At 36.0% G+C, this 25,405-nt stretch overlaps 1 protein-coding gene across 1 annotated transcript; it reads right to left on the reverse strand.

Moving 5' to 3' along the window:
• Nucleotides 1–13,728: 13,728 nt before the first annotated feature.
• Nucleotides 13,729–22,445, reverse strand: LOC100371676 (tachykinin-like peptides receptor 99D). Its single transcript, XM_002735393.2, has 4 exons — nucleotides 21,793–22,445; nucleotides 19,580–19,730; nucleotides 16,873–17,072; nucleotides 13,729–14,184 (listed from the first exon to the last, which is right to left on the reverse strand). Exons 1-4 carry the CDS (start codon nucleotides 22,443–22,445, stop codon nucleotides 13,992–13,994), a joined length of 1,197 nt encoding a protein of 398 aa, XP_002735439.1. The 3' UTR covers nucleotides 13,729–13,991.
• Nucleotides 22,446–25,405: the final 2,960 nt, after the last annotated feature.

Genomic DNA, 25,405 nt, shown 5'->3' on the forward strand with positions numbered 1-25,405 from the left:
AAACGACCTTTCTATGTGTAGATACAATTGCAGCAATACCACGATAATAACGTGCACAGCAATGCGTAAGTAGTCTAGCGAAGGCCGACTAGCGTTCACTATGAGCCGCGCATGAATGGCGTAGAACTACTATCGTGACGTCATCACCGTCATGACATCATTTCCTAGCGTGTTTATATAATTTGAACGGCCACGAGGTTATGAAGCTCTGCCATATATGAATAGAACACCTGTTTAGCTTGTATTCAATGTAAATGAGGCACACTGACAATTGTACCAGAGTCGCATGGCATTATTGTCCGAATATGTCATCAAATCCGCCATTTTGTTCTCCCTCGTTCGTAGCTATTTGTTATGATGACCAGTCATTCAAATTATTAGACCTGGCGGGCAAATGTATACAGAGATATATTTCCCATGGTGCATACTCGAGCATGTATGAGTTACAGGGTGAAACGTAGTACGAATCAGTAATTGTGTGAGTTATAAACCAACATGGAACGATCCTGCGAATTGCTGACGTAATCAAACAGAATGTCTATTGACAAATAGCTCCCTCATTAGCGATCAACGATGTGGCAACATTACAACCATCCGATCAGTTTGAAAACACGTGTACGAGTTGGTGGCAGAGAGATGGGAAACTGTCAGCCACAAGAAAATTATGAAACAAATGATGATATGACATTTTCCGTTCATAAAGTCGTCGATAATGGTTCTAAGTAAGATATACTGTGTTACAAGCAAAATATGCAATGTGTCGACTGGAAGCAGCAACCGTATGAGCCGAAGATCAGATGAATACAAACATGTAGGATTTAATTCTGCTTATTGTCTTGCGTCGTCAAATACTAGACATGTTTCCATGCTGAATATAGGAAACAAAATTCTTTTTTTTATCTACTTGTGGTATCTCTTGGAACGAGTCAATTCAAATATAATATCGGAAATGTGTTTTTCAATTGCTTTTGCAATCTGCGCTTTATGGCCGTTGTTCTTATCTGATTGCAGGAGTACCGTGAATGCGTAGACAGCTTGGCCTTGTTAAAATGACAATACAGGGACGTAATCGAAACGTGGTTAACTGTCAGTCATTTACATGTGTGAACATTATCGAAAATGCTGTATACGTAAATGTCTTGATCGAAATGTTTATTTGAATTTCAGATATACCTAAACCACATGCTAACCATTATTGGAAAATATATATATATATATACATATATATGTATCTGAACCTACCAAAGGTTTGTCGTATATGATTGAGGATTGCCACTTTATGAATAATTTGTTATGGAAATTCCATATGATTTTTTTTCGATACTCCTTTCATGAATGAAGATACAATAGTTTAGTATAATTTGTTTTAAAGAGGCACACTACAATCCATGCAACCTTACCGTATTATTGATTGATACAATTTACAAAGACCTCGTGTGCTTTTACTTTTACCAAATTATCTAGATAAAATTAGTTCAACAATATATTAGAGCTTAAATTATCAGCTATCTAAATCGATTCAAAACTGCATCATGCAATTGTTTGGAGAAAACATCAATGAGTTAAAATTAACAAGAATTTTCTTATAAAATGGTTGTATTGCTGTATTATTATGGTATTCGATATCTTACATTGCACGTCATTCAAAAATACTATTGCTTATCAGCTAATTAGAAAAAAAATCATCACAGAAAGATGCAAAAAGCTGTAGCAGACGAGGAATATCGAATGAGTACAAAAAACTATGAACATAATGAGGCTATTTGTTTTTAAAATTAAGATTAGTTACTCACAATCAGTCACTATTACAATATTATTTTATGATATATTTTGTAAAAAAACTGCGATCTTCAGACTATGTACTAATATACATAGCCTGTAGGCACATGACATCGTGCTCCCATGATTCACATTCCACCCGGTTGTACTCAGTGTTGTTTATCTTCATTAAAAGTCTTCAAATCGCGTATTTAGATTTTTTCGAACGTAAGTCACTTACAGGATTCTTTTAATTATGGTTTGGTGTATAATAACAAGGTTATTTATATAACTCACGCCTATTTGCAACTAGGCGTTTCTGTGACGTGATTAGATGAGCGGCGCCATTTTGATTTTTGATCGTGCGTGAATATAAGACTATATTAGAGATTTACTTGATTCTAAATGGCGAGTGCCGGCCGAGCAATACAGAGAAACCAACGACATGAAAGATATTGCTTACATTCATTATGTAAATTTGACATCACAGATACGCCAGCACGCTTAAGAGCGCACATATCGGAACGATGAATTGCCATTGCCACTGGGATTGGCTACAATAATTGAATTACAAGCTTTGACGTCACATAAGCAAAATATATCAATGTACTAAATATCTCAAAAAGAAACCGACTGACATTTTTTTCATATTTTTCGTTAAATATAATATACAATAAATCAAGTGGACACTCACCTCGACAGAAAACTTCCTACGAGCAAAAGACGTCGACAAACGACATGACATTACGCCGCACTCAACACGCTATCACGCTAAGAATTGCGATTACCGAGCTGTGATAATAGTAAACCGTTCTCTCAACTTTAATACATTGACTGTCAAACAGTAGTTCAATGGCCCCACGTTTACCTCAGATATCACTTTGGCCATATATCAAATTGCATTGTTTTTAAATATATAGACAAATTCCCCAACCGCGCTTGTCTCCGTGAGTCTGTAAAGTAAATAAAATGGCCAGCAGATGGCACACGTACCGTTTTTAAGTAAACTATATTGCAGTCATATAGTTGTATTGAAGTGAATACATACTTTTGGTATCTTCAACACATGCTGTGAACAGCGATGGTCCTCGATTTCTTTCTTGAACTCCTCTCAAATAAAACTGCCCAAAGATTGGCTGATTAAAACAAAATCATTCAGGATGGGGAAATACAAATATTTTCGTATAATTTTCATGGATGTGAGTAATCTGTCTGATAATATAATAATAATAGTTACAAGGCATACATTATTATACTTAAAATAGTGACGTGCAAATCGTTGTGTACAATTGTTTGTTTGAACTAAATTTAATTTTCCAGCTGTTTAGGTGTTGGTTACATATATGTAGCATGTTACGTGTTTTCCACGTACGTGATTTACATTTTGTTCTACAAAGATCAATACATGTGGGCATTCACTTTCATTAAAATGTATCTTGAAAAAAAGCACCTCACGCCCGACTTTGAGAAACCCGCATGTGTTACGTGCTTGTTCTAATCAGTACTAAAATACTGCAGTCGTCACACCGTGTCGTGTCGTGATCGATGTGGGTCCCATGCGACGATGTGAGGAATACATTGTTTAAACAAATTTGAGGACGCACGCCGCGTGACGATTATGGTGATTTAACTGTGGAAGCTTTGACACAAGCGCGGCGTTAATGACCTCATTACTGGGGGGGGGGGGGGGGGTTATACTAGAAATAAAATTAGTACAGTACAGGGTAGCCCCAAACATACTTTTCACCAATGATCAATGTAAGCCTAACTTTTAATTTAATTTTCAGTGGTTTCCCATGTTTTCGAGTCACTCAAGTCGGCGTAATACCAGCAGGAGTGCAAGTATACCAGCAAATACTATACATTCCAATCAAACGTATTTAACAGCCCTGGGATATAACAAACTAATTGGACTTGTGTTTATTGTTTTTTCATGCCAATTGGATGAGTGAAAAGGTTATCAAACTTGTGACGAGCAAACCCGCATACTGTTAACGACCCCGCTGTCATTATGAATTGATTCGGTGATCAATATTGGATCAGAGGTTATACAGTAATTTGGTTAGTAGTTTCAACCATGACAAATCGAGTTAGTAAGGAGAACAAAAAAATAAGACAGAAAAATTAAGTTGAAAGTTTGAAGTCGTCGAAAAGTAAACTAAATATTACATAACAGCTTTCGAAATATGCGACAGTACATTGCCTTCAAGGTTTAAACAGAAAAGGCAGATACTAAATAATCATTGTACAACTGTGTGCTACATTGTTCTACCATAGAGAAAGAACGACCGGAACGTCTGGTTATATCGAATAGTTAACATAGACTATGATTACCTAGTACAAACATTTATATGTTATACATTGATTATCAGGTAGTATGCGTAAGGTTTACGCATCGAATATCTTTTGCTTACTGTCATGTTATGTAAGTGATAAAACTGTGTCTTTCCATGATTAATAATTGTCTTTAACTACAATACGTCTAATAAACATAATAAGTCTGAAGAAGAAAACAAGTGTTAACACTTACATTTAAAAGTTTTCTGAATTTCGGTGTTGACAGCTTAGACAAATGCGATTAAAACCGGTTGGTTTACAATTGATTGAGCATAATAACAAAAACAATATACACGTGGCTATGTACAAACATTACACACTGCATTGAAATTGACCCGTCTGCTTGAATAAGTCGTCGGCTTATTATGGCATTAGGTGACACATGAGATGATATTTATTATAGACATAATCGATTCAAATCAAGAACTTAATCTGCAGTAATTGACTGCATTAGGAATTACTTGAAATATTAGCCTTAAGAGTTCGATATCCCGTATTTTGACCGAGCAACTGATATTCACGCGTACTGGCAGGTTTGTACACGGTGCGTTGCTAAGCGACACGTTGCTTCAAATTTACAACACACATACGAGTAGTAATATAGCCTCGTGCACTTTTCAACTACAACTGCTATATTGAATAAAGGAAGTTTTTTATAACTATGCAATAAAGAACATATACACATATAGCTATCATAATATGAAATACCGAGGCCAAGGTGTACAATGTTACTAATTAGGTCTTAGCTACCTTAGTTAAAATAGCAAATAAATCTATCAATATGTAGAGGTACAATACTCGTTCAGAAATCGCATAATAATTTGGTTCGTGTATGAGGACAGATGCCGACGTTCCAGCACATCTATAGTTAATGTTAAATAATGCATGCCAAATTTGAAGTGAAGATAGCTGACGGAGTATTCGCATGTGTGTTCTGATCCTGAGAATGTGACAAAATGACCACTGAAAACAAAATTGTTGATAAATGTATTCATTCGCGCTAGTTTAAGACTATATATCGGAGTTCATCATGCTATTAAAGTCGCATTGTAATTCAAATTGCAACAATAAGCACACAGCTATTCACAATCACCTTATACAAGAAAGCAATGGACTATAATACATATACAAGTCGTCAACAAGTACAACATATTTGTCGAATATGTTTTCTATATATCTATATTGATTTTACTTCGTCGCTTTTAAAATTTTCCGTACATATGTACAATTGATAAACACAACTGCAAAACGTGATTCATAATGTATTCTTTCTTGTAAGGCGGGCCCTATAGCGACGAAAGGCTTCTGTGACATTTATAGCTTCCGTTGTTGAAAAAGGTTGTATTCAAAATGAACAGCGAAAAGGTAGCAATGTTAACAACAGTGTGTCATCTTGACGTCACAGAAGCAGATAGAGGGCACAACTATTTCGAATGTTAAGTCACAATTTAAACCCTGCACATTATATGTAAAATCTAACTGTCTAACAACGAATGTAAACATGTAAAGCAATGAAACTATAGGCCGAACGTGTGAATGTTCTACTTCCAAATTCCAATTGAAACCAAAGGCAGTTTAAGCAACCCTAAAAATAGCCGACTTTCATAAATACTGTGAAATTGCATATACGGTTTAGAAATGATATACGTAGTCTCATATTTATTGCTTAACAAGCATAGAACAAGTTTTCATTTCAACAAGCTAATGCTTTTTTGTAATACATTTCATTAACATTCATAGTTTGTAATTAATTAGTAAAAAATAATGACTTAGTCTCATATATTAAATTATATTCTGTTTCTTGAATACAACAAATACTAATTTGGTTGGCTATGTAGAATATCAAATTGCAATTCCGTGTAATTGATTGATTTGGAATAGATACAAAGGTCAGTGGACATTCAAACGTTGATAGATAGATAACTTGGGAAGATCAAAACTTACTGTCGGGACAAAAAGTACATCGATTTGCAAAACATATTACCTCAGAAATATTAGCTTTCTATGGAACATCAATCAAAATAAATGTATCGTTAGCGGACATATTGATTCCTTTTTATGTCCCCCATCTGCCTATTTCAGTGTGTATTGAAAATATATATATTTGCTCTTAAATAAAAGAAAACGATAATATTTCCACATGTGTTTTAAAATATCGCAGATACTTTTCATAATACTTGAAAGAATTGCTCCATGTTATTACTATCTTATGACGCTTTAATATTATTTGACTAGAGATACGCATCAATTTGTCATGTGATATCAATACTCGATTAAAATATTTATATAATGCATAGCGATGTTTCATTTCACTGGGATTCAAGTGTTCTATAATATACGGCAATGTAAAAATAAAAATGTATGTAATACAACAAACATTGAAGAGTAATGAAATATATGCTATTCGTTTGAATAAATTAGTTTTTAATTATTATATATGATGTTTACCAGCAGCAGTTCGTTGCCATGGTAACACATAATGCAAGTGCACTCGCTCTATCCTCACCATTGAAATATACTTTACGTCCGACTATATTTGAATTTCCCTTACATCGCAACATTCTCCGTCATTCATTGTAAAATGAATCATGTGTTTTATATTAGAACCATCTTTTGAGAACGGCCAATTCGAATCCCGCTCTGCATGTTTATGTGTATAATACTGGATGAAATTATATGTATTTAGTAATATTTAATTATTTTTTGATCACGCTTCAAACAGTAATTATATGACATTTTGTCATAGCAATCTGAAACACAATCTGACCTCCTTCAAGTACTTGTTGCGAACTGATTGATTGTGACCAGAATCAGTATTATGTCCTTCTCAGTCAAATATATGGTAACAGTTCAATTTGAAAGATTTTTAACAATTTCGGTATATCGTAATTTTATATTTAACAACATTTTACGAAGATATAGACACACAACAAACATAAGCATGTGTCTTACTGCAATAAGCAGACCTTCCCTCACCCCCAAAACGTTGATTAGAAATAGCCGGTAATGCCTGCCGGCTAAAAATATGCCCTATATTTCGGAATATTTTAGGTTTATATGACCTCAATGCACTGTCGTTGGATCAAACGTATTTCATACATACAACAATAACACCGGCTAGCTTTAAAATTATTGACAAGCGCAATTCCCTGTAGATTTATTGTCGACCTTTCAGACAATTCTTTTAGTGCAGATTGTAATAATATAAGCGCCTTAAAAGGCACAGGATTATGGTGCCCGTGCTAATCTGTCTGCGGTAGTACTTAGAAACAAGTCTTCATCTGTCACGACTTGTTACGTTTCAGGATATGAAATCTTGTTCGATGACAGGCAAAATATTATGTGACATCGAACCATCAACAGATACATAAGAAAGTAAACTTTGCTTATACCTTCACACATACGGAATATCAATTGAAACTATTGATGTGTTGTTTGTAAATTTGCTTGTATTAACGACTTCTCCGGAGAAAAGTTTCCTAATGTGTAAGGGTAATTGATCGTACAAGTTAGTGGGCAATGTTATCGGAAATTTCAATGTTCCTTGTTATTTGATTTGTTATGGAGATGTCATTCTAAATATTATAATACTGCAAGTCGTTATTTAAAATGAAAAAAAAAATAACTCATAAACCATTCACACTTTTGATATTCAACATTATTTGAATTGAACAACAACAATCTTTAGATTAGAGGAAATTGTGAATCTCCTGCGTAAATATTGAGCATTGATCAGTTATTTATGAATGTGCCAATGAATTGACTCTTAAGAAACATACCGTTACTGGGAAAATCTCAAATAAAATGACCAAGTGCTTTGACGAATACCTTGGCGGAAATCCCTTCATAATTGTACATTGATTCGCAATTACAGAATGAAACAGACCCAATCACAATACTTTGATCTGAGGTTAAAACAGTACATGAAATGCCACTTACTGCTTGTCGATTAAAAATGGTTTACATACAATTCATACTTTTACGATTACCGCTGATACAATTTTAGGCAAGAAAGAGTTGCTGTCACATGGTGTGAATCTCAAAATATGTACTGAGATATACAGAAGACTTTATAGGAACATTTAAATTAGGCGCAGCGTAGTGATGTTTCAAATTTTGGTAAGAATTCTTAAAAATTTAATTTCATTTGTAGTTTTTGATTTTACGAAAGGATTTGCTATATATTTATACCGCTTCGTGGGCTAGTCAAATAATTTTGAAAAGTTCTGAGACATACGCACGAGTGGAAGGCGAAATATTTGGTGGTTATTCATACTGGTATGTCATGCCGCCACAGTTTATAAATGAAATTGACAATCGTCCTAACTCAGTCTGTGATGAACAAAATATATCGTAATACACCGAGCCGCGGCAGTATATTATAATTTATTTTTCAAATTACTTTTGCTAAAGCAACAATTTATTGTATATATAACACGCATGTGTTTTTAAACGTACGTATGTCGAAACATGTGGATATGGTCCACACTCAAATCATCGCTTCAATAAATTAGAATGCGACTCACTCAGTGATCTGTTACTAAAATTTCACCGCAGTTCGAAACAATGGAGTGTGCCAATAAAAGCGAAACGAAGGAAGATCAATGTAGGTGCTTCAGTCCCACATACTTTACACACACGCTATGTTAATACTTTACAGTATGTTACCGTTGAATAATACCATCTTGCGCGGTTGAATGTTCTTTATATTTATTTGTTCGAGTGGTTGTCGAGACTGGAATGTCAAGTCTGGATATTCAATCCCTGATGGATTGATTAAATATTCTAAATATAGAACCTCTGCACAGAACTGGATTTAATTCCCGTCACATCCACGTATTCGTATATGGGTTTTCTGAAGAGAAAAGCTTTGGGCACTAAGCAACATCGTCACATTAGCAATGTATTTACCCGGCACTTGTTGTTACACTAACTAAACCGCCCATTTACCCTGAAAGGTTATTTGTGTATTTTGTAAACAGTTTCTTTGTATGGGCATAAAACATTCATGATATCGTGGATAATCGTTAGGAAGCCCCCTTTTCCATTCTGTTTCTGTCAACATTGGTATCTATTCTTGCCAATAAAGTTCCAGCGTTTTCACAAAAAATATAGTTTTTTCTTCAGGAAACATTCGTTTATTACACCATTTTACTAATATACTACTGTGATGATTGCCATTGTTCAAACTCCTGTATGATTAACGTTCTCGTAATCACAAACATAAGGAAGGTAAAATGCGAAGGAAAAAAATGTGATTCATGTGAGACAAAGCCTCACTGTAAAAATTATTTTGTGCAATTTAGTTGATGTGATCATTTTTGTATTATTACTAACATACATTAGTACACTCAACGCCGATAACAATAAATCCGTTTTACCTGATTTTCGCATAGAAGGTTAGATCCGCCGATTATTTTCCAAAAGAATATAATTTCGATGGTTCTGTAATTGATATCGACGTTCACACGTGTGTAAAGGATGGTGGTCGTTGATTGGAATGCTGGTAAGTGCTTGGCGATATTTATTTTCAATATGCAAAATAAAAATACAACGAGTTTGCTGCCTAATGCAAAACCCCCTAGTTCGACGTAAATTATTGAAACAGACAGCTAACATATCAATTCGACGCATTAATTCAGTGCTTGTCCCTTGTCACAGACACACATTCATTGTTTGTACGTAGCCATAATGAACTCTTTCCTCCACGTCGAGATCACGCACGTGTATAGGTGATAAAGTTTTATACCTGCCATTAGTAACAAACAGTGTACATTACATGCATTGTATAAGTTGCATATGTCCTAAATGGCATTTTTAGCTAAACAGTATCCAGCAAATGACACTGATTGATTAATTGATTGTTTGATTGATTGATTGATTGATTAATTTATTACGTAAGACATTTCGGGACCGCTTTAAATATGGCTATCGTCACTAGGCTAGGGAGAAAATAAAATGAATGTCTTTAAGACGGAAATCCAACTATGCCACGTATAAATGGAATCTGTGAATATGGACATTTACTAGTATCAGAACAAATCGGATTATCAATAACTAATATTATCTGGTTCATAAAAGTAAACACCGCTTAATGACAACTATTAAAATATGTAATTACAAAGTAATTAGTATTTTCGACGCCAATTTTTATTTAGTTAGGCACATCGCACGGTGCGTAACAAGCGTTCTCACAATTAGTATGTAACGAAACGAACACGTTTTACCTATCTTATCAGTAAATATGCAAATACGCAGTCATGAACATCTTTAAATGCCACTAAAACACGATTCACCAGTGAACAGTTATTTTAGTATGAGCTATAGTATACATGTGTCTCACAAATGGATATAGACATAGATAATTTTGCAGCATATATAAATTTGAACCGCATACTACAAAAATCGGAATACTTTCAGATACTACACAAATATCAAACTAAAAAACACTGCTAAATATAAATCTAAATACCATGTCAACATATCTGATAATGGGGTCGCTGTAGTGCTTTTATCATCTGACAATCATTGTTGTTCGAAATTTTTAGTTCTGTACCGTAGACTCCACATCTTCCCCATCGTCCGATCTTACGGTTTTGCTAAAGCGGGCCATTCATAAGTGCTCCACGAAACCGTGCGTTATCATGTTATGAAAAGCTGTATTTCACTGCAGATGAATTGAGTCATTTGATTTGGCGCGCCATGCATCACGTGACAAGGTCAAGAGATCAGCACCATCTTGCCTTCTGTTCAGTCCCCTGTTTTCTCGCTATTTGAGGACTTATAGCCAATCGGTACCGAAAGTGTGGTGGTTCGGAGGGATCTAGAGTCTATGGTTGGTATGAGCTAGGTGAATAGGCAGGTTGAAAACCCTCTTCCTCAATTCACTACGTTCAATTACCCACCATAGACTCTGGTCAGTCAAAATGATTATTTTGAACTCCAGGCAGAGTCAGACGGGGAGCGGTGGTGGGTTTCCGAGCAAAACAGAAAATAAAGAGTACTCGAAATAAAAAGTGTCCCATCCCGGGAAATTTTTTACTTATCTTATGACTACGGTGTCTTACCTTGTCAGTGTAATCCACCTAGTAAAAGCATACTGCAAGTAAGTTGACGGGGTCGGCATTGCCCAAAGACGCTAGACGCAGACCCAATTATGGGGTAACTAGCATCCCGAAAAGAGTCCAAAACAGTTCTGCAATAGGTTAAAAGCGAGACCTGAGAATGTCCAAGGAGCGAAGAAGGGAGAAACTTTTCCACGCAAATATATAGCTCAGACTGCTCTGTTGCTTATGTGCAGAATCCCTGTAGTCGTACGGGCTGGATCAACAATCAAAGTCTGACCCACGAGGACAGAAGCCACCCTAAAAAGCCCTTCCTCAATTAATTGCGTGTTTCTTAGGCAATAATTGATAAAGATGTTTCGCCTTTTCCAGAAGCCTGCCCTAAGCATGTGTTCCAGGGTGCCACCTGACTCAAGAATAAATGAGTTAGCAATCGCACGAACCTCATGTGCTCGTACTGCCTTGACTTCTTAGTACATCTCTCATAGCAACTCAAAGCTCAAACTGGGCATAGAAGCAACTGCTCCTGATCCTCCAGTCCGACAATATTGGCCAAACGGGGGATCACGAATGGCTGTGGATCGTGCCCTAGGAATTTGTTCCACAACAGTCCAAGAAGGACAAGGCCCCTAACTCAGAGCGATGTCTTCTACGTTGAATATTTCAGTGGTGCTAATTCCAGCGGTTCAAATAGTAGACCACTTAGAGCTGACAACACAACCATGAATTCCAATTTGGTGGTACCCTAGATTGGGGTCTATGCCTCTGATTATGATAGGACAATCGGTGAGTCTTGTCCCCCCAAAAGCTCTCAATAGCGGGTGACAAGGCTGACCTATAGCCAACGATTGCGGCATAGTGCAATCCTAACTCGTCAAACAGATGGATGAAAAAATCATCTACCTGGCCAAACGTGGAGTGGCATGGATCAACCTCCCTTCCACTACACCAATCAACGTATGCCCGTCATTATAAATCGTAGGCTGCGTCAGTGGAACCAATATTCGCCCTGGCCAGGATGTTGGCAGCCCGCTCAGATAAACCCTTCATCGATTCGAGTCTACTGAGAGCCTCAATGCGTGTAAGTGATACACTGCTGGGCTCATTGGTAGTGTGCTGTCTCGTTGGGACAGCAGATCCGGGATGTCCGAAAGCACTACCGGTGTCTCGACTAATATTTTCAACAGTAGTGGAAAACAGGTCTTGGTTGGTCAGTTGGGCGCCACCAGCGTCAAGTTGCAGGTGTGCTACTGTCAAAGTTTCCCCAGTACCTGATGAATCACTCCTTGATTTGGCACGTACGTCTGGACCTTGGCATTCAAGGGGTGTGGCAAATAGGTCTATCTTTGGATCGTCCCACAGCCGAAACAGTCTGGAGGCTATCTATTGAAGTACCTGCCACTTCGTGTTCTGGAAACGAAGTTGCTGCGAGAGGGTGTCCCTTTGACCCTTGGGAAGTGGTGTGCAGTTAGCTCCACATTGCATTCCAGGGACCAATGGGAAATTTGCTCAGACAGAGATGCCAGTGATGAGGATTTGGTCCCCCCTCCTTGTTGATGTAGGAGAGTTTGTAGTTTGCTTAGATCCAGAACTGGACGCCAACCACCTGTAGCTTTTGAAACTACAAACACGTGTGAGTAGAAGCCCAGACTTGTTGTTGGGTCTTCTATTGTATTGCGCCTTTTGTGAGAAAGCTGTCTGCCTCCTGTCGAATTGCCTCTACTTTGAGGGGATCCCCCAGCAGAGATAGCAGCAGAATTTTGTAACCATGTATCACCACATGTAGTATCCAGGGGTCAGTTACCCGCTGCTTCCTGTGTACAAGAGGGATATGTGGCATTGGGTTCAGCGATTCTACTTGGTGGCCATGTCTCCTCCGCCAAAGTATGTCCCCCATCACAGTTTTTAAGAGTCGAACAGCTCAAGCTGCACCCACGAAATGATTGCCCATCCCCCTTGTTGCAGGCGAATTCGTCAACTCGCTTCCCCCTTCCTTCTCCTGGAAGAGTTTGGGCGCTTGCCTTCTGGCTGCTTCTGGCCAGTGGGTGGCGACTTTGGCCATTGCGTTTTCTTCGCTTGGGGTCTTTTTGCTGTGATGCAAATTCGGCGCGGAGAAAACAGAGAGTGAACATAAGGCAAGCTGGTGCTGACCTCTTGACCTTGCTACATGATGCGTAACAAAACAAAAAATCAAAAATCCTGAGGTCATGGGGCTTCCCCTGACTTAGATTTATCTCTCCATCATTGGCTGAATCGTAGATTAATGCCTACAGTTCAAAACCGGAGTCTATCGTAATTGAGAGTATTGAATTTAGCCATGTTTTGCCAAAAGGCACTAGAATTTGAAATTATGACCAACATATACTATTTACGACGAGACCATACATGTACATTTTTACGATCTATCTGTAGTCACTGTGCTACTCTGTGAAACCCTCAATATAACGACGTTATATTAGGGCAATAGAGGTCAATATATACTTTGTGGCTATTGTAACGTGTGTTTGCTTCCCGGAGCAAAGTATGTGTTACATGGCTTACTTCCAACTATAGTGGTATTTAATCACTGTTTACTGTACCCCATATATATTTCAATATATACTTACTTTGATCAGAAACAAAAACAAGATTCCTTTCTAATTTGTAATAACCCGCACCAAAATCACAAGTAAATTAACATCAGTTCATGTATCTACAAATATAGTTTAAAATATACGTCTCGTAGTGTATCATCCATCCTATTTGGCCGGAAGTAACGAAGAATTTCAGTTTACCATGAAATAATGGTTCTTTCTTCCCATAAAAAGCAAATATCATTACAATTGTTATTGTTCAAAGCGCGTTCTCCAGCATGGATTCGTCGACCGTTGTTATCATGTCTGATCCGTTCCTCATCAACTTCATCCCCTGAGTGGTACTATACGTGCCGCTCAAATTTGTTGGTCGTTGAGAATCGACCCGTTCACCTGGCGTCCATTTGAAACACGGCAGCCATCGCAGAGCCTTCCTGAAGCCGCGTCGGAATCTGTAACAGAATAAATGTATTTCACTTATTTAAGGACATATCATTTTTGGTTTCGACATTTTTACTAAGTAAGTTATAATATCCCCTATGCTGCCTGTGTACGTCATTAATCACAACTTGATTGGTCATATACGTCATCAGTTTCGCCATACGTCATCAAATTACACCACAACATAGGTAGGTAAATACTTACGTTTCGAAATTCCGATTAAAAGTTTAGCAACTTGTATTAAAATGTGATGACCGTGAGCGTTGAAGAACGACTCTGAGCATGCATGTGTTTTTTTTTAAACTAAAACGCAAATGGTTAGTGTTCGTGTCAGGCATTTTATCCTTCAAGTGCAATTGCGTGTATTCGGTTTTCTATATTAGAATGACATCGATCGATTTCGTATCCGTTTCTAAAGCGAGTAGTACCGACGTGCTAAATAGAATTCTCATCTTATACTTACAAGATTATGAACATTATATACCTAGTTTTTGAGTTTTTATAAGTCGGCGTAAACTTGGTGACCTTGCCACGTGAACGTCATGTGATTGAGTATATGCTATATGGATACGAACTCTCAAGTGTCTACAAGAAATGACGGACACTTCGGAGTGGCCGCAGCACACTAAGTGTGCATGTGAATATTGAGTATGCTGTAAGGAATGTGCAGAAACATAATAAACTCATAGTAACACACTGAACCATTATATTTATTTATTTATTTAATAAAATTTAATAAAATCTTGCAATAATTTGGATGATTTCATGGTTATCCTGAGAAAAAAATATATGTAAGTTTACTGATAGGCGAAAGGAACTCGAATTGTGGTTCAATGCGGTTAATTCGATCAAAAAGCGGTTTTCGAATATGGTTATATGCTGGACAAACTACCAGAAAATGAGTTCTTCTTCAACAGCATCTATACATATTTGGCAGGTTCTATTTTCCACTGGAGTTCCATAATATCTACCGGTCTCAATGCGTAACTTATGATTAGAGCACCGAAGTTTAGTTAAAGCTTGTCTGTACACGGGAACACGAACGATATCCAAATAATTCTCATAAAAAATATTTGTTTTAAATTGGCGAAACGTTCGTAACTTAACGTTCGTAATATATCGTGTTGAATAATATTGCCAAGGATTGCGCCCTATTTTATAAAATATTAAATGAAAATGATTCGTTGTAAATTAACTTATTGATTATAGATCACTAAATTTATCTGTGTTATTGAAAAAGCAATTTTAAATCTCAGAAACACCACCAATGACGGTATAATAAATAATATAAATCATGCTGAGATTCAGCCGCTGCTGACACAATACTAAAATTGAGTCCACATTCACTCACATAACTGTCTGCATGATCAAATGCTTATGTTTGCGCCACCAACGCCCTTATGTGTGAAGACCTGCGTTATCATGTATTCATTACGAAATGCACTAAAACGAGTCCAGAAGCATAAGCCGGATTCTGATTGGTTCTTAGGGATGCGTGAACAGTAGAGATTTATGTAACATGCAATGGTCTCAGGCCGAACAAAACTGCATTAAAGATTTAGGATATTTTACAAGAAAACTAGTGAACAGAGATGATGAAAGGTGCTATGGAAATAGACAAAGACGATTCAGTAATGTGAGATAAAGTGGATATAATAATTTGTTCGAACAATTTCTTTGCCAGATGAAAGACTGTTCTTTGAGTGTGAAAGCAACTTGGGGTTTAATTGAAATATTACATACCGAAAATTGTTAATAATATGTATGTATTTTATATGCACATAAATTAATACGTGCAAGACAGTTTAATGATAAGGAGTGTGATTTATGAAAGAAATGTGATTGATTAACATATGGATTAACTTATATGAAATAATTTCGTCATGTAACTCTTTAAAGCCGAGCAGCTCATTGAATGTACTACTTTCCCAGAAGCTATTTCACTAATGCCACAATAATTAAAAATAAATTAGCAGAAAACCGGTTAGCAAATAGCATTTCAGATACAGAACTAAAACATTGTACTCAACGTAGTGTTTTAATGTAATGCTTTTCAAAATTAGTCATGCAATTTAGTCACATTCCATAAGGGGTCATAACACGTGGGAGAAAATGACCAACCAGAAACGAGCTTTGCTTTCAAACTCATGAGACCATCTTACTTCTGGTCGTGGACACGTCATGTACTCGGTTTTTGTATCTGACTTTCGTGTATCCCAACGATTTGTTCCATTCGTCCGAGGTATATTTTACACACGGAAGCCATTGGAAAACTTTCTTGAATCCTATTCTATAGCTATAAATGAATGGAGTGAGGGCTTGGAATGCTGATAGTATATGAAAAGAGAGAGTTCAATTTAATTATACGAAGGAAATAAAAACAAATCCTGTCTATTGTGAGAACTGGGGATTTAGAAATAGTAATATGCTGATGGAAAGTTCACCGGAAACACGGTCAACATTGACTGTCTTGTGCAAGTGCTGCTGTGTAAAAAACTGGCTTCCTTTTGAACCAAAACAAGTCTTTCAATGTATTCCGAGTTTGTCCCAAGCAGAATATTTATTATGTAGTAGCCGTTAATGTCGTCGATAATCTCCACAACCTGTGGCAAATAAACCTTCAAACACATAGCTCCATATGCTAAAGTTAACGACATCGCATAAATAAAAGAAGAAATACAATATGGATGACAACTTACCTATCGTTCAGCCAACAGTAAATGAACGGATTGTACATGGAATTGCTCATTCCCAACCAAAACACACCCATGTAAATCTCACGGGCATTAGGATGACTGTACAATTCATCGCTGTAGCTTCGTCCCAGTAAAAAGTAGATATGAACCGGAAGCCAGCAGATTGCAAAGATAATAACGACTAGAATCATCATTTTCACAACCTGTATATAAAAAGACTAACAGTCATTACATATCGTACATTATTAATTTGGGTCACACGTATCAACGTATGTTGCAACGACGAATACTCACACACATATTATATTCTTATTATGTATTTAAAATAAAAAAAATGGTGATACCAAAAAATGAATATTTGAATGAATAAATTAGTTTAATGTACAAAGGCAGAAACTAGTTAAAAACAACCTGATTCATTGCCGCATCGAGGGAGATCTCCATTTTGTATCACGTGTTAACATCGCAGTTATAACAGTGTTGGTGAATTTATAAAGTGTTCCCTTAATGCATAGACAAGTTTCCTGTTTCCTGTACTACAATTATATAAACATACATAAAGCCTACCAGGAATATATATGTTAACACACTCTGAGACCGTTGAGACAAACAAACGCTCTACCGGAACAAAATATTTAAACAAAAGAACGCATTTAATCACACATCTACAGTCGCCAAACTTATGCAGTGATGAATTCGCTTGTACATTAAACGTACGTCTCGTACATTAAACTGATCAACGAGCTCGGCGATTTGGTTGCATTGGTAATAATGCCGTTCCTAAAACCTAGTAATAGATTGTAAATACCACGTCGTGTCACTCACATTATTCAAATGCTTATCGCCATAAATTAGTCAATGCCATATACAATTCAACATATATTCATTTAGAATGCCTATTTGTGAGGCGTGACCTAATAACATTAACAATATTGTATAATCTGATCTGCTGTGATGTTCAATAGATGCACTGATCTGATAATATCACGTGTCCATCATATAAATGTAATGTTTCTAATGTTCAATGGATGAACTGATAATATCACGTATACATCACATACATGTAATGTTTCTAATGTTCAACGGATGCATTGTCTGAAAATATCACATATGCATCACATACATGTAGTATTTCCAATGTTTAATACAAAAAGCGTATCATGTTAATCAATGCATCATGATGACGTGATGGTAAACGAAAGCACGGTGAAGCGAGAACTGAACTTCGGTTACTCGCGCTATAAAATGAAATAGTTATAATGGAAAACGTTCCGAAAACAATAAAAATGTCATGAAAATATAATTGATCACTTGAATTTTACAACACGCGAGAAACTGACTTTTTTACGACGTTGTGTATGTTTTCGTATTTGATAATGGTATATTGCTGATTGTGTTTTTCACACGCAATTGTATGTCCCTGGGCATTTTTTCTGCCAATAAATTATTCCGAATTCTTTATTCACATTTATATTACTTTAACAGTTACAATTTTGGGCGAATTATGATAGAGTGTGTTTCGTTTGAACATTTGAATAAATAATTAGTGTAATATACCTTAACAGCTAAATTCATGAAATAGTTCCGAATAAAAATAGCATCGAAAGCTTCTCGTTGTATTCATTAAATGGAATGATATTGTTTCTTCACTAGCAATCAATTGTTTTTTTAACGTAAAAAATCAGCTGTTACTGTGATTTTACTTTGTCCAAGAAGCATATTAATCAATACAGAGCAAGGAACATAGATATAATTCAACAATTACACAATTATTGTCGGCGTGTGTCGTGTGAAGCAGCATGTCGTGTTGCTCTCGAGCATTGTAAACAAACACGAAATGATTTGCCATCGACTGTGTCAACACAAACCGATAATGCCGACTGTTTAATCCCCTTATAGTAGGATGAAATCTCGTAATTACAAATGTGTGTATCGCGACATATTTATACATCTATGATGTTACAGGTGAACAAATAATTTCAGAGAGCGAATACTGTAAAGCCATTAAATATGCAATGGGTTTTAATGCTATTTTCGTTAATAAGTGAAATCTGATAATTGAAATCTACCTGAATATGTAAAAGAACAATAAAAATTGTTGCTTCTTTGAAAAAATCGTGACATTAAAACTCAGGGAATAAGCTCAAAACATCAAAATTGTGAAATCAATGATGGCAGCTGCTAATTTACATATGACAAACACGGTTTTGACGATTTTTAGTAAACAGACCTAAACAAATCTAAATATTACAATATGACCTAGATCTCATTAATTGCAGGACAATTTAGACACAGTGTTCGAATTTAGCGGATTTTTTTTTCATGGCAACAGGAAATTGATTTTAATTTCAGTAGCTGGTCAGCCATATTTATTGTACTGAAGTGTGTTTTGCAAATATTCCGCATTCATAATACATATGAATGTGACGTCATAACACACAACACTTCATTCTAACGTCGAAGTTAATGCACACTCACTCCCTTAAGAATTATTGAATCAGTGACGTGTATTCTGTATACGTATTGTCCTTTGTTAGTACAGCTGGAACAGAATGAATGTGTGTAATTTTACTTACAAGCGTTTTCCATACACAACCTACATTTGTCAGAATGATTATCGTATCCTGATTTCATTGGGGTTGATTTTGTGGACAGACATATAATTATAACAATAAATACGATTCTTGATATGTTATTTCAATATACATACCTTTCTTTTTGCCTTTAACTGTTCTCTGTGCCTGTTTGATATCTCTCCAGGAGCCTGACTGCCCCATAGCTTAATACCAACGATACTATAAGACACGCCTTGAGCAATCAACGGTAGAAAATATGTGGCTACCATGAAACTGAAGCTGTACCTATATATATATAAAGGGTAATTGTGTTCGACATTGTATTACACTTTCTCTTGTATCCACAGCAACGAAAACAGCAGTCATTGTGTAAATGATTGTTTCATGGCCTCATTCACCCACATCATGATCAGAATTACTTCTGAATCATGCCAACTGTATATATACATCAATGTCGTTTTGTAATACAATATAAAAAAAGGCATTTGGGTACATGGAACATAGTGAATATTGTAAGTCGCTCATTGAACTCTCACGTAACATCAGCATCTGCCATCAATTGTAAAATTTTATCGAATCCCATTATGCCATTAACCAAATAATATCACGTGTCGGAATGAATTGAACCAATATTTTAATTTGCATATGTTTTACTAGACATCATCTGATATTATTCGACATATAGACTGGCAATACGATCAACGTAATATTATAGTGATTTAGATTCACGGGTAAAAGAAAACAAAAACCCTAACATTAAACGTAGAAAAAACAACCCTTAGAACCCCGTCGGCAGGCTAGTCACACTAAGTATTATAAAATTCGTATTGTACATTGTTAATTTAGAGCATACAATCATAGAACATGTACTTTTTTATTTACACTATCAATCTGTCAATCTTTGACTCGTCCTTTATTTGACTGTACTTTTAATGAAAACGTTTAACTAACTATAAAAGCTTACAGTAATATCCAACTCTCTGAATAGTCACCTCTCCGAATGTATTAGGAAACGATGTTCGTCACTGCGATTGTAGTCATGAGAGACGTTTCAGAACTACATTAGAAATAACTATTTAGATTTAATACTAAACTCTTTAAATATAAATCGCGGCTCCATTCAGAGGTTCCCATTTTTACCTTTACACAACTGTGTCGATAAGTCGGTTTAAATGATGAATTAAAAATGCGGACCACGCATCTTAAAATTGTGCAAGGCGTGGTGAATAAAAAGCATTGTTTTAGTGTCAGACTTGTGATATTATCGCCTCGTCTAGCATATACAGCCTTATTTTATGATCACTTTATCTCGTCCAAATGAAACACTTCGCCGTTTTATCAATATATTTTATATTACTGCTGTGCCTCCTTGCATAAATTATAGAGCCGTTTACAAAGCGAAATAACCCGAAAACGTTTTTCAGTAACCCCGGTGCCGTTAAACTAAATCGTCGTCATAACATGGTGAAATGAAATGAAATGTTATCAAGCAGAAACAAACTTAGTGTGATTATTGCCGTATAGTTAATCACTAGCACGAACTATATGCATTTATATTTCGTATCTATGTTATATCACGTGTTATTGTTTTTTATAAAACCTTTACAATTAAAAGTAATAAGGGATTATTTAGTAACATATAGGACATTAAATTACAGTTGTGTTCCACAATTTATCTAACTGCATTATAGATTATTAAATATAAATAAAATCAGAATTTCTCATTTGGCATTTAGTATTTGGAATGTGTAGCGAAATTGTGCTAAAGTATAGATAGGATTGTACGATATGCGAGAATTGGAATGTAAAAACATGACAAACAATGCTCATAGTTTCAAAACATTGTGTGCGATTCCACAAATGCCAAACTATTTTGGGATATTTTCACGTTTAATAATGTTCTATACATATTTGATGGTGGTTAATTTTGATGAAAAACAGATATCGCAACGTCCTATTCCTCTCTGCAAAATAAAAGTTTTTACATCTAATTCTAATAAAAAGAGAAATCCAAGTTCTAAATCAAATATTTGTGTGCAGACGTTCGAACTGCACATTTCACGCACTATAATATCAATTCAAATCACCAGAAGGAATAAAACGTATTTATGAATAATAAAATTGTCTGATGCTGGGAATGCAAGGAAATTCACAGATATCATTCAGGTGATTTCACCTCGCTATAATTGCCTTCCCACTGTACAGATACACATACAAGCATTTTGTAATCACAACTGCAAAAGGTTTATGAATATTCTAAACTTTGTCTTTTTAGGATAATACTAACATATCACTAGTATTCCGGCCTGCATAACTCATTATATCATGCTGTTATAATAAGACTTACCAGAAGTACCATTCTCCATAATTTTCCTGGTCGGGCCATATTGTCGCACAGACTCTTCGTACGTAGATGGGCGTGTCAGTAATCGCAGGAGGAGGACATGCCCCAAAGTCAATATTAGTAAATACAAGCCAAGGGAGGGCGATTGCGGCTGACGCAATCCAAACGACGGCGATAATTGTTTTAGCGAGAACCTTAGACATCCTCGGTCTCATGGGGTGAACTATGGCGATATATCTGTCTATACTTATAGCCATTAGAGTGAATATACTTGAAGCTACTGTTATTGGTGAGATAAATCGTACGATCTTGCAATAAGCATTCCCAAAATACCAATCGTTTCGGAGGACGTAGGTGAACGTAAACGATATATTAAAAATCGCGTTTAGGGCATCGGCGAGAGCGAGATTAACGATGAAATAGTTGGTTACTGTTCTCATACGGCGATGGGCGAGGACGATCCACATAACAATGCAGTTTCCCACCGCAGCGGTTACAATCATTGCGCCAAAAATTAAAGTCCATATAAAGGTCTCTATGATCGGCTGCTGGAAATCTTGACATGTTTCGTTCCAATTATACTCGTAGTCGTATTCTACCGATGGTGCGAGTGTGGAATGAAGAGTAAAGTTCAATCTTGCGATGTACAATGCCATACTTGCACATTTGTTCTTTGTGACTCGCAATCGGTGTTTTTCGTTGATGAAGATGACGTGACAGCCCCAATGAATTGCACCTTTTATATCTCTTGTTGTCGAAAAATTGAAGTTTTACGTCTTGGAACCAACTGGTGATCTGCCGATTTAATTACACGCTTTCATCATTTGGCTGCAAACTTCAGAAACCACGCATACACTAAATAGTCAGTCAGCGGATGCTAACACTATAAATAGCAGCATCGGCCTATATAATCCGAGATGTTATCTAACTAACACCCACGTGAGTAGAAAATGAACAATTAAAATAAATCGACAGATGCTGTCCAACAGTATCCTTAGAAACAAATTCAGCGTTGATATCCACTCCAGTCTTTCCCATACGCTGCAATTTCATACAAAGGGTTCACGATATGACAGCTGTATCAGACAAAGGCAATTGGATGTCTCAACTAACGGTTATTGACTGCAGGTTTCACTGACGTTAATCCGTATCTATGAGAATGTAAAAACATAATATTGTGAGCAGAACAGTAATGGCGTACATGTTTCTATGCATGACACATACACACAATAACTGGCGAGCGTTGGTATATTTTGATTTGTTCTCATTGATTTATAGGACAGTTATATACAATCGTCTCTTCAATTCGTGGGTGCATTGACGAATTTCGATCGACAGAATATGCGTCGTTCTAATTACATGATATTGAGTGGATCTGTTAAATCACATCAGCTACGGGCAACTGTTTATTGTAAGATAATATTTTTAGTATGTATAATTTCATATTTGGAAATTTTGATTGCCGGTATTACAATCATAGTTAATGGTGCAATTGAACATAACTAGTCCCGAATTTGCATATTATTACGACGATGAATACAACTATTGGATTAATTAACAAGCATTAAACAAGATGAGAGACATGATGGTAATAAGTCAGTAACTTCAATAGTAATAACTTCAGTAGTGACGGCAAATACCATCATTGCTATTCAAAGATGTAATCAATTTACCAAAAGCACTGTAACACTCATCCATATGTGTGGCTGTATCCGAACGCTTGCATGCATTCAACTAAATCAATTTTGACATTACTAATGCAAACCTCCACACAAATTAAACACGGCTCACCTAGCAAAGAACATCGAATCGCGAATAATAGCGCAGCGTCGCAGCCATGGTGCTAGTAACATGTAGGTTATCTTTTAGGAGTAAGCAATTACAAGTTTCGATGCAATCGACATCGCTGTTGCCGGATTCTAAATCTACTGGGTGGTCAGACGTCATATGAATGAGCAATGTCCTCGGTAAGCTGCTACATAAATACTAAATAACAATCCCACGGGTATTACACCTAATTACGCATCAACATAAATGTAATGTGCGCCCTCGAAGAATTACGATGTGTTTTATGACAGACACTAATAATTAAAAGAAGGATTTGCAGCATTCACAGTATAACATAGCCAATAGACAATGTCCTTGTAAGCGCACATTCGTATACAAACAATCGATTAAACGGAAGCAGATGAGTTTGTTTTTTTCAACTAAACATTTTTATTGGTTCAAATGTGAAAAAGGGCATTTCACTTAACCATTATACAAAATATGTATAAACTCATGATGATCAGATTCAATCGCATGGACAAATTAAAGTAATAGAATCCCACGATGTTAAATGTGCTGCTATATCGTCGTATACTATTGAGTACAAATACAATATGTTATGATAATTATAATAAAAAGCATTACGCGACAATATATCATGTCGTACTCATTGAATATATACATATTTACACTATTACTAATTCCTGACATGATTAAATATTATATTTATTTCGTGTGTGTGAGTGCTATTTAAAGCATATTATGCAATAACTTTGTTTGCCCAATGATTCTTGCTATTTTAAAAGGTAGGACCCTTTTGATGATTTCACGGATCTCAGATATTTGTATATGGCAACAGCAGCACTACATTGTGTTGTATATCAGACGTATTACGGAATTATCAAATGTCATTGCCCTCTATGACATTCAAGCATTCAATTAAATTAGTGTGTTGACACTTTTTTTGCTCACAACATGGCTGATATTATTTTTTAGAAGTGTGGTCTTATATATAGTAAGTCGTTTAATTTTTATCAGCCAGGAAGTTTCATGATTTGAACATTTTATGCCATTCGTGAAGACATTATTTCGCGAAAGTCACTGATAATCGGTCTGTGGAACTCCAGGATAAATTTCCACGGCTACACAATTTCGCGATTTTTGTTTATATAAATAGAGGTTTGTCTCGTTTGAACTTATTCCACCACGTTTATCAAATATTGATTAAGGTTTGAAAGTACATGAAAGGTTTGAAAGACATGACGTATCTAGTAATTGCTACATGTAGTTTCTGTAAAAAACCTCAAGTGGTTATTCATGTTGTGAAATTATTTAATTATGTCGAAACTGTGTATGTCTGATTGAGATGTATTACTTTGAATGACACAAAATAAAAAGTATCATCACAATATGTCTATATATGTCCATACATACATATAAACGTTATTAGGTCTCATAAAGAACCCATAATACGCATAAAGATACAACGTGAAGGAAACATGTTAACTAGAAAATCCGCGACTAAAACACGGTATATCATGCTCTTAGATGTAAATGAACGCAAGAAATAGTTGCATTGTATATTTGAATTGTCACAGTGCCGATAGTCATTGATTGTAAACATGAACAAATAATAGTGGCGTTTACTCATCACTTATGTCTGTTTTAAAACGAGCGCAAAAAATACAAAAACTTATGAGAGATCCTCCATTACAACCAGCTTTCTGTCAAAGGTTTTATATAATTACATTTAATTTTAAAATCATATTGCTTTATTTTCTGGTTTTGTGAACACATGAACATGGTTTCTTTCTGACACGTACTTACACGTACTACGTGCGACGTACTT

This window comes from Saccoglossus kowalevskii, chromosome 19 (genome assembly GCF_978046115.1).
Source record: "Saccoglossus kowalevskii chromosome 19, keSacKowa6.1, whole genome shotgun sequence".
NCBI classification, from domain to species: Eukaryota; Metazoa; Hemichordata; class Enteropneusta; family Harrimaniidae; genus Saccoglossus; species Saccoglossus kowalevskii.

Excerpts from the sequence above, each read along its gene's own strand:
- LOC100371676 (XM_002735393.2), bottom strand. The coding sequence starts at position 22,445 with ATGGCATTGTACATCGCAAGATTGAACTTTACTCTTCATTCCACACTC. Across the intron at positions 19,731-21,792 it reads TATGGAGAATGGTACTTCTG|GTACAGCTTCAGTTTCATGG; the intron begins GTAAGTCTTATT and ends ATATATATATAG. Across the intron at positions 14,185-16,872 it reads TACTGTTGGCTGAACGATAG|ATTCCGACGCGGCTTCAGGA; the intron begins GTAAGTTGTCAT and ends ATTCTGTTACAG.